The following is an 11,305-nucleotide window of genomic DNA, read 5'->3' as shown; positions in this document are numbered from 1 at the left end:
CGGCACACGTGGCCAAAATACTTCTCTCCAGCATTTCCAATCCTTTCAATATCTGAAAAGGTTTCCAAATTCAAAACTTCTTTATTTAACTTAGGTGGCATACAATTGCTTTAATATTCTAGACATTTGAAGTGCTCCCTGCAATTGGACCTGATCCAGGTAAACCATGTTGAAAAAGAAACATCCACTCCATGTAACCGTACCCGTGGTCGTTTTAGGCGTTTAAACTTTAAAACCCACGGACGTTTTAGGCGTTTTTTCTTCACATTCCAGAATTTCATTCATTGGAACTTGAAAACCCGCGGACGTTTTAGGCGTTTTTTCTTCCATCTGTGATTTTCATTCATTCGGAACTTTAAAACCCGCGGACGTTTTAGGCGAATAGACATTTTGCCTAAGATCGCCCCGGGTTTGCTTATTTGAGTACAATAAAACACGCACGCCGCGCATCGTCATAGTCGAAATCGGCGGATGCCAAAAATAAATTGATAAAAATAATTTAGTTTTTTTTATAGATTATTCTATCTATAGAGAATTTTTTTTCTAGTTCACAAAACTAGGCTTAGGCAATTGTCTAGGCTGCCTAACCCTAGATCCGCCCCTGGCGAGGTATAAAAGTGTTTATATATTTCATCAATATAACACAGAGAACACACCTTAATTATCACGAGTAACTCCTATGGTAACTCGATCACTGGTTAACTTTTATTATCTAAAACTGTTTTCTTGTGTCCCTTTTCTACAACTCTTTTTTTATAAAAATATCCAGTAATTTTAACATCATTCTTTCTTTGTTGTTACTTTTTTTGTTACTTTTTGACAATTTTCTTTGGATAAGTCAAACTTTCGTATAGGACGTAGAGAAAACAAGAAGACTTGATTTAACAAATGTTGTAAATTTCTTTTATTTTGTTTAGTTCCTGCTTTAGAATCTTCATATATTTGCCTGCCAGGATAGGCTCTGCCCATCGCCAAGTTGTATTGATAATGAAGAATAAAGACGTGCTGCAAAACTCTTAGGGCTGCAGATGACGGAGGCAGTGACAGAAACAAATTAATTGAAATGACTTGATCTCAACTGATCTCACTCCTTGATACGCTGGAATTAAACGCTTTTTATTTTCTTTGATACTTCAAAATTCCTAAAGTCACTAGCTAGCTGCCAATACAATAACAACCAGGGATCAGTGGGCCACATTTAACCCCCTCAACCTACTGTAGTTTACAAAGTGGTGTTGCATGGCAAAAGATTAGTTTGCAGTTTCGTGCAAACATATATTTAAATTCGCCACTCCCTTAAGTAGATTGAAATTTCGCGTAGACTATTAATCGAAACTTTGTCTCGCGAAACATTTAAAAATGGCCATTCGAGAAAGTTTATTCAATACAAACTTTCTAAATCGTCGATTCGCACTTTCGTATAGGACGTAGAGAAAACAAGAAGACTTGATTTAACAAATGTTGTAAATTTCTTTTATTTTGTTTAGTTTCTGCTTTAGAATCTTCATATATTTGCCTGCCAGGATAGGCTCTGCCCATCGCCAAGTTGTATTGATAATGAAGAATAAAGACGTGCTGCAAAACTCTTAGGGCTGCAGATGACGGAGGCAGTGACAGAAACAAATTAATTGAAAAGACTTGATCTCAACTGATCTCACTCCTTGATACGCTGGAATTAAACGCTTTTTATCTTCTTTGATACTTCAAAATTCCTAAAGTCACTAGCTAGCTGCCAATACAATAACAACCAGGGATCAGTGGGCCACATTTAACCCCCTCAACCTACTGTAGTTTACAAAGTGGTGTTGCATGGCAAAAGATTAGTTTGCAGTTTCGTGCAAACATATATTTAAATTGGCCACTCCCTTAAGTAGATTGAAATTTCGCGTAGACTATTAATCGAAACTTTGTCTCGCGAAAATTTAAAAATGGCCATTCGAGAAAGTTTATTCAATACAAACTTTCTAAATCGTCGATTCGCGAAAGTTTATCCACTAAAATTTTAAAAAGTTTGCTGGTTTTAAAAGTTATTTCTTAACTCGCCCTCACTTGGCTCGCCCTCCCGATATAAAAAGAGTCAACTGGCGCTGGGAACGAGGTTGAAATAAACTTAAAAATAAACACAAAAGCGATAATGTTTCAAACGTACGTATTTCCAAATAAAATAAAAAAATCTGGGGACGCCGTTTGCAGAATTGATGAAGATGAGCGGAATGCTTATAACCAAGCTAGTGGCGAAGAAGACGACGACAACGATGCTTGGATCCTGAAGACGACGAGCCTAAAAAACGTGTTTGGTCTGTTTTGTGATTTTGACGATAAACCCAATTTGTAAATAGTAGTTTTTACATATTAACATTACACGTTAAAGTACTTTTTTCTTTTTCTATCATAAGAAATATAGGTCACTTTTTTATAAGAACATAAAAAATAAGTTCAAAATCACGAATCAAGGACATCCCCCTCTTAAATATTTGGTTCGTTATCTGATTCTAAAGAGTCGTCATCGTCACGTTCGTTGACATTTAAATTATTTTGCGTTGGGTTATTTCTCAGCTGCAAAAATGTCAACACATCAGCGTTTCTGATTGGATCGATTTGCCAAAATGACTTTTTTATAAAACTTGAACTTTTTATCAACTATATGTAGACTGGTTATGTATGTTAAGCCAGTTTAGTTTACTTTCAAAAGATGTTACTGCCGTGTTAAGGCAATGTACTCTAAGTAATTTATTTGTCTTTAATTTTTCTGATTTGTTTGTTTCCCTTATGTTTTACTGCCGGATAGTACGGCCAGACATACATACTAAATATTTAAGCGATACAAAGGGCTTTTTAGTCTTTGCAATATTTGAATAATAGTGCTCTTTCAATACAGAGAATCTGCCAACTTCATAGCGTTATGAAAACAATCAAACAAATCTGATATTGTGAATTCAATCTATTGATCTATTGTTTTATAGGAAATCACAAATAGAAAGATCAATGTAATAAAAGTTTTGTAGATTTATATTTTTAAGAAAAGCACAGTACATAGCTTAAACATTTTGAACGGATTTTGTTTCAGCGCATGCAAAACAATTATTACATACTGCGCCAAAAGCGCTAAATACTTTAATACACTAGAAAAGAAAATTGTAGATAAACATAATAAAATAAAATAAAAGGAATAAAAAATAGGCCGCTCTCGTGAAAGATTAGTTACTGTCTTTAGCTAAGGATAGCTCTTCTGATAGTTTCGTCATTCGACCCAAAAGTTATGCTTGTTAGGGCCATGGAAGTCAAAATACGATATTCAAGATTCTCGGGGTCTCTGTCATAGGCTTCTCTTTCAATTAAAATTATATGAGTACGCTTGATACCTTGTGTGCTGCTGTGACCTTTCCTACGGTTATAATATTACCGTCGTTATCCTGAAATACTTGATACTCACTCTCTGCTCCGCCGATATTCAACTGGCAACTTTCTACTCTTCTCACTTGGCGTGATTGGCTTATCGCTGGTGATGACGGCGGCGGTGAGTCTCTTTGAAACGTCTGGTTTTTTGTTGACCGATTAGTCAAAATAAAACGATTTCATTGATGTCGTTGTCAAACAATTCTTCTCTTATTGCAGCTACATATAACCAAATGGCAAGTATGTCAATAAGTACCATGACAGCCACCAAAGAAACAAGCAAAACTTCCAAGTATTTCGCAGAAGTGTAATCAGATAACTCCCACAATTCTTTCTCTTTGACTTCTTTAATGACAATTATTAGACCATAAATCAAGTCTACAAGGTAGGAGAATGGTAAGCAGCTGGTATCCAGTTCGCATGTCGCTGGAACAGCAACAACAACAACAAATCCTCGCAATAATATCTAAACCAACCATTGTAAATTTTATGTACATTCCTACCTAGGTAGAGTTATTCAACTCTAAGTAAGATCTATCTTCTTTCGTCTCCCCCACGATTTTAATTCCTCCTGTAGATACAAAAAAACGAAAGAGAAGAATTTTTATTTTTGTTCGCTCTCCAGGTTAGTGATAAAGGCAGTAGAACTGTACTTAACAAATTCAGAAGGTAATACTAAAGTTGATTTCTTATTTATTGTGTTGTCTACTTAATATTTTTACTGCATATTTTTTTTCTTGTTTAACAAATTTATTGCGCAAACCCTTTCAATATGATCGAACTCCATCTTTTTGATCTTTACTTCAGTTCAATGCAATTTACAAATTACTCGTATACGCTTTGTTTGGACTTGAGGATGCTTAATTTCTCCTTCCGTCTGTTGCTGCGCGCCTGTTTAAGGAATTTATCTTATCAAACTTAAATTAAAAGAGGGAAGTTTAATTCTGGTAAAGTTGGATAACGTACTATTTTCATAAGTATATTAAAGTATATATTTCGCCAATATAGACTTTAAGTAGTTAAGGTAGGAAAAACACTTTTAAAAAGGGTTTTACTTATGTAATTTTTAAAGATATGAATTTCTATGTGAAGTATGAGGCTGCAATGCTTACGTTCTTATGGCTCAAGTCGAAGTTATGCTTCGCTGGACTCTGATTGATAACAGTGTCATTATGTATTAAAGGACATTATCTTGTAAATAATAAAACAATATATACTTTACGTAAGAATCCAATTAAATCATACATGCAAGTGGTAATTGTATTTCCCAATCTTCTGCGCAAGCAGAGTATAAGAGCGAAGCTCGATAACCCAAAATCCTCAGCAGTTCATTTCCCAAATCTTACTGAAGGTGAAGGACGTGTGCGATTTGTTGGTGTTTGCGATTGGTAAACTTCAGCTATGATAATCCGTTTTTAATTCTTTTTCTATAGCTAGCTATATTTTATTATTTTTCCACAAGTAGTAGAGAATTATAATTATTCCTTCTCTTATATAATTTTATTTATTTACTTACTGCTATAGATCTAAAATTTATGGTGAGCTGCAATCAAAATGGCAGACACCTCAGCTCCAAAACAAGGTGGTGAAATCATAGTGTTAGAAACTCCAATGGATTTTTTAACTAAGCTCCTTTCAGCCATGCAACAACAGCAGCTGGAAGCAATCACAGCCCTAGGAGAAAAATTTTCTACTTCATTGAACAGCCTCCGAGCCGATGTTTTAAACAATGATAATAACTTCCATGTGGACCGCAGTGGAGACAATTCTCCTGGTCTAAGTCATGGTGCAGATAAACAAAATGAAGCAAATGCTTCCATATCTGTAGATCACCCTAGAGGAAGGAAAAGATCCAGGTCTTCATCAGCAGAAACTTGGCTCAGTCATGTAGAATCTAGTTCTTCTACTAGGAGGCCTAGTAAAAAAGATGTTGATGCCATAAGTACATCAGCATCCAACCAATTGTATGATGGTTTAATGAATGAAATGCTGGGGCAAGAAGACAACCAGTCAGAGGACCCAGACCAAGATGTCTGGTCTGACCTCATCAAAGAGTATAACGATGAGGACTCCTTTGGCACAGAAGTAGCTCCACCTTTAGCATCTATGGCTAAACTCATGTGGTCGAAGAAACTTACCAATGAAAAATTGAAAGGCAGACTAGAAAAAGTCCAAATTCCCACGAATTGCCGTTTTTTGTCTGTAAAGAGCTGCAATAAACCTATATGGGCCAAGGCAGACAGCAAAAGATCAAATAATCTGGTATTGCAGAAACTGCAAACCACTGTTTTGAAAAGCCAAGTGCATATCTTACAATTGGCAGACCAAATTATTAAGGCACCCAAACAAGGAAACCTTATTGTAATAGAACCATCCATTTTATTAAATTTGGCTAAAGATGCTCTTTGTCTAATCGGTAACGCCAACCAGCAGCTAAATCAGTATCGAAGAGTCGGATTAATCGGTGCAATGCCTCACCTAAAAGGATTTGCAAAGGATGTGTCTGAAGAAGACTTGTTGCTGTTTGGAGATGATTTGGACAAAAGAATCCAATCATTGCAAGATGAGGAGAAAACTAGTAAAGTGCTCTCACGACCATCTACACCATATTCAAAAAATAATTTTAAAAAGTACAAACAGCCATCCTCCAGTTATTCCTCCTCTGCAAAGTATAACCAGTCAAAAAACGAGAAGACCTTCTCAAAAGATCGAAACCACTCCCTGAGAAGGTACACTCAAACCCTGAAGTACAAAGGGTACAAAGGGAGAAAACAATGGTAGGTAAAGACCTTGTTGTTGCTGACCTTGAGTTAGCAGTTAGGCGTTATCAAGCTTGTAATACTCACAAATTTTTGGAAGTTTGGAGGACTATCACTTCAAACCAGTATATTCTAGACATAATTGAGCATGGGGTTAAAATTGAATTTATTAGTGTCCCAGTGTCATCTTACCACCCAGTGAAGTTTTCACAAAAAGATTGTATAACTATAAGTAAGGCAATTCAACAACTTTTACAAAAGAAGGCAATCCAGCAGGTACAAGCAACAAATAACTGTTTTCTTTCAGGTATATTTATTGTCCCTAAAAAAGATGGTAGCTCAAGAATGATTAATAACCTTAAACAGTTAAATAGATCTGTCAGATATCGCCATTTTAAAATGGAAACACTGCAAGATGTTTTATGTCTTATCAAACCAGGTGTTTGGATGGGAAGTATTGACTTAAAGGACGCATACCACAGCATCCCTTTTCATATTGACTTCCAAAAGTTCTTAGCTTTTTCTTGGGATGGACAGTTTTACCAATTTCTAGCTTTACCCTTTGGGTTTGGTCCAGCTGTTAGGATCTTCACCAAAGTTCTTAAAGCGCCCTTTAAGGTACTAAGAGGGGCAGGTCATGTATCTGTTGTATATATAGATGATTCTTATTTGCAAGGTGATACTTTTGAATCATGCCAAAGAAACATTACGGCAACTGTCTCACTTTTGAGCAGCTTAGGATTTACTGTACATCCAAACAAGTCAATTCTTGTGCCTAGCCAATGTATGGTGTTTTTAGGGTTTGTGTTAAACTCTGCTCAGATGACAATAGCCTTAAGCGAGGAAAGGGTCATAAAAATAAAGTGTCTATGTAAGGACTTGCTGTACATGCATCACCCCACAGTTAGGTTTGTTTCCAGGGTTATTGGAACATTAGTTTCTGCCTTTGATGCCGTGAAGTATGGCAAGTTACATTACAGGTCCTTGGAGACAGATAAGAATCTAGGACTCCAACTAGGCCATGGAAATTTTGATTCAAAGGTTTTTATTTCAGAGTTTTCTATTAAGGATTTACAGTGGTGGCTCACAATGGCTCAGTTTACCAGACCTATACAATTGCCTAAAATTGATCTAATTTTATCCTCTGATGCTAGTCTTCAAGGATGGGGTGGCACTGACGGAAACTCTCAAATAGGGGGGCGTTGGTCTGAAGGAGAATTACCTGAGCATATCAATACTTTAGAGTTGTTGGCTGCATTTTTTACACTCAAAGCCTTCTTAAAAATAAGACATTATAGACATGTTCAGAAATTGGCTGTTGAAATATGGGAATTTGCTAGAACGTGTGATGTTTGGTTATCAGCTTGTCATATACCTGGTGTATTAAATACTATAGCTGATTATAAATCAAGACAATTTCAGGATAACATTGAATGGTCCTTGAATGTAAAACAATTTAACATAATTTCCGACATTTTTTGGAAATTTGATATTGACCTTTTTGCATCCAGACTCAATGCAAAATGTGAGGATTATTTTTCTTTAAGACCTGATCCAGATGCTAAAGCTGTAAATGCCTTCGCTCAGACCTAGTCGAATTTAAACTTTTATGCCTTCCCACCATTTAATTTGATTGGAAAAGTTCTTGCAAAGATAAATATAGATCAAGCCACAGGCATTCTTGTAGTACCTTTCTGGTCTTCGCAGCCTTGGTTTCCTCAAGCGATTAATATGTTATACAGGACACCTGTGTTATTTCCTCCTTCGTCTAGATTGTTGTTTCTACCGGAAACAAAAAGACAACATCCTCTACACCAAACCTTGTCGCTGCTCATGCTGCCTGTCTCCGGGAATCGTTACAAGGTAAAGAGCTTCCATCAGACATGTCGATATCATTGCAGCATCATGGAGAGAAGGTACCCAGAAACAATACTCGGGTCCAATCAGACGATGGATACAATATTGCACTGGGAGGTCGATTGATCCCTATCATCCAAATGTGAAAGATGTGTTAATACACCTTACTGAATTATTCAAAGGTGGGTCTGGATATAGTGTTTTATGTGCAACTAGAAGTGCTATTGCTTCAGTTGTTTCAATCAGTGGTTACAGTTCTCTTTCAGAGCATCCATTGATAAGCCGTTTTATAAAAGGAGTTTTTAATATAAGACCAAGTACCCCCAAATACTCTTTAATATGGGATACAAATGTTCTTTTGACTTATTTAAAGTCTCTTAGTCCTAACAAAGATTTATCCTTTAAGGATATTAACATCAAGCTGGCTTGTCTCCTTACTATTTTAGCAGGTCAAAGAGTTCACAGTGTCCATAATATATCTGTTCCGTATATAGATTTGACAGACGATGTGATGCTATGTCACTTACCTGGCTTGCTTAAAACAACACGGCCTAAAAAGACTGATAGGACCTTGATGTACAGGGCATTCCCTTCTGACCCAGATTTATGCCCACTCCAATGTACCAAAGCCTACCTGTCAAAAAGAGAACAATTGATATCTAAGGAAATTGCTCCGCTTTTTGTAACTTTTGGGAAACCTCATCATGCTGCCTCTAAGGATACACTATCAAGATGGATAAAATCAGCTATGACCTCAGCCGGTATTGATACCAGTGTTTTTTCCCAGGCAGCTGTCGTTCAGCCTCTGGGAGTAAAGCAAAAATTACCGGGGTACCTCTAGATGTCATTTTAAAGTATGGCACTTGGAGTAGGGATTCTACCTTTTATCGTTATTATTGTAGAGATGTTATTGGTAGTGTGACAAGTCTTCATGATCTTGGTGCCTCGCTCTTGGACTCAGTTATGAAAGCGACAAGTCATGAATCTTAGTTTGCGTTTTTTTTTTTTAACATTTACATACTGATTGTAACATTATATTGTTAAAATAAGTTTGCTCAGTTATTCAAATTTTCTTTATCTTATCCTTCTCACCCTTTGTTTTGTTTTCACCACACTCGCTGGCCGCGTTTATGCTTTGAAGTCTCATACTCTGCTTGCGCAGAAGATTGGGAAATAAAATTGAAGGATTAATCGAGTACTTACGTATGATGATTGATCCAGATTTTATTTTCCAAATCTTCTGCGTAAGCATGAGGGTGCCCTGCCCTCCCTGCCCTATGCCTTTTTGGCTTTAGCAGGTACACTCGGCCAGCGAGTCACGTTCTGTCTTCAAAGTAGGATTTTGGGTTATCGAGCTTCGCTCTCACCCTCATGCTTACGCAGAAGATTTGGAAAATAAAATCTGGATCAATCATCATACGTAAGTACTCGATTAATCCTTCAATTTTACTGAAGGTGATTAAAATGTTAAAAAAAAATCAAAGTTTTTTTCTGGGCGCACATATAAACAACATATTTCTGGTATTTCGAATACAATTCCGTTAAAAGTTACCGATTAAAATAAAGTGAAAGTCGATGAGTTTTAGCCCTTTTAGAGCAGTATTTTAGGACTTATGATAAAAGTGAGTTTATGCGAGAATCAATTTCATCTCAGTACAAAAAGAGTTAGGGGAATGGATTTTCATATGTTTCATTATGAGACATTTTTTCAAAGTAGTAAAGTGAAATGTTAGTCAGAAGAATTAGCAAGACTGCAACTCATACCAGTGTCATATGACTTCCTTAGATAAGGACCTACAACATAGACCGGGAAACTTCTATACCCTCCCAGACTAAATAGCGGTAAATTAGTGTCCCCACAGCTGTTATCTTCTATAAAGTAAATGATCTTAACGCTTAAGTTGATTTTGTTTTAGTTTGACGAGTCAACAGAATGTAAGCGTTATTAGTTCTTGAAATCTGATAAACCGCGGACGCTAATTAATTTTAATTTGCTCTCCACGACGACAAGCTTTACATATCAAACACCTTGTTGATCCATAGTAGTTTGCACGAACTTACTGGTTTTTAAAATTTGATAGCGAGAAGTATATAAGCTAACTTTGAAATAAATATAAAATATTTCTATTTATTTATGCTGTTTATGTGTTGGTCATTAGCTTACGGTGTTTCTGTTCTCAATCTTATGGGTATCACTTTTCGTCGAACCACAAATACAAACCGTCGCAGTTCGACGAAGCATCAGACTATGCAATATTATTTCACTTGATTGGACTGGTGTTGTCGCAAAGTGTTCAAATGGGTTGGTTGTTGTAGGCACAAGTTGCTCTTATTGTGGCTTGCAGATGCTCTATAGTTTTTTGATGCCCCACTTTTATGTTTTAAAGCTATCTTTGTTTACTTTTCGAACTCACAACCTCAAATTGTTGTCAATTTAAGAGTACCAAATTTCACGAATACGCAAAATACAAAACGTTCTAATTCATTACAGTTTTCAGTTACAGTTATATCTTTCAAAAGATATAAAACTTATTTGAATTTCTTTTAATAATTTTATTTTGTTCCCAGTTTCAATTCCAAGTAATTTAAAATTGTGATACATGTGTAAAACAAGTTGTTGTTTTTTCGATGACAGCCTAGATTTTAACTTACGTTACGTTTTTTACAAATTGTGTTTCTTTACTTCCAACTTTGACTTCATGCTGTAATGTTTTGAAATTCAACTAGCCGTAAAACGAATAAAAACCTCCCTAGATAAACCTAGACGCTTTCGCATGAAAGTTACACACAAATCTTTTATGTTTTGTAAATGACATCCAAGATGCACAGGACGTGCACGAATAAAAGTAAAACTGTGAAAAACTTTTAAATTTTTCAAAAGATCAAGAATATTAGGCATGATATGTTTACAATATTATTAAAGGGGCTACGGAACGGCTGTTGGTTTTCGACTTTAGTGACTTACACGAAAGTCGAGCTGATGGCGGCGAAAAACAAAAATGGCTATTTTTCCGGCATGTATGTGATTTATAGACTCGAGCATGTAGATATGTCTAGAATTTTTATCTTCTCCATTGATCACTTTTTCATCCAGAATGAGTCTCGCTGAAATATTTCTTTGTAATGTACATTTCAAAAAAAAATATTGAACTAGCGAACAAAGTGCGCTGGTCTGTTCATTGCGCCAAACGCGTTTGCTGGATTTTTAATATGCGCGCAGGATTTGCGGAAAGTGAGCATTTTAACCGTTTCGTAGCTTCTTTAAATATTAAAAGATTATTCCCAAAATGTAA

At 36.0% G+C, this 11,305-nt stretch overlaps 1 protein-coding gene across 1 annotated transcript; it reads left to right on the top strand.

The window, feature by feature from the left end:
• Positions 1 to 6,023: 6,023 nt before the first annotated feature.
• LOC130649288 (uncharacterized) lies at positions 6,024 to 9,080 on the top strand. Its single transcript, XM_057455543.1, has 2 exons — positions 6,024 to 8,194; positions 8,915 to 9,080. The coding sequence occupies exon 1, from the start codon at positions 6,171 to 6,173 to the stop codon at positions 7,746 to 7,748; it is 1,578 nt and encodes a 525-aa protein (XP_057311526.1). The 5' UTR covers positions 6,024 to 6,170; the 3' UTR covers positions 7,749 to 8,194; positions 8,915 to 9,080.
• Positions 9,081 to 11,305: the final 2,225 nt, after the last annotated feature.

The sequence above is a fragment of the Hydractinia symbiolongicarpus genome, chromosome 7 (genome assembly GCF_029227915.1).
Source record: "Hydractinia symbiolongicarpus strain clone_291-10 chromosome 7, HSymV2.1, whole genome shotgun sequence".
Lineage (NCBI taxonomy): Eukaryota > Metazoa > Cnidaria > Hydrozoa > Anthoathecata > Hydractiniidae > Hydractinia > Hydractinia symbiolongicarpus.
This window is presented reverse-complemented; position numbering and strand designations above follow the sequence as displayed.

Coding starts and splice junctions, on each gene's coding strand:
- LOC130649288 (XM_057455543.1), top strand. CDS start 6,171: ATGGTAGGTAAAGACCTTGTTGTTGCTGACCTTGAGTTAGCAGTTAGG.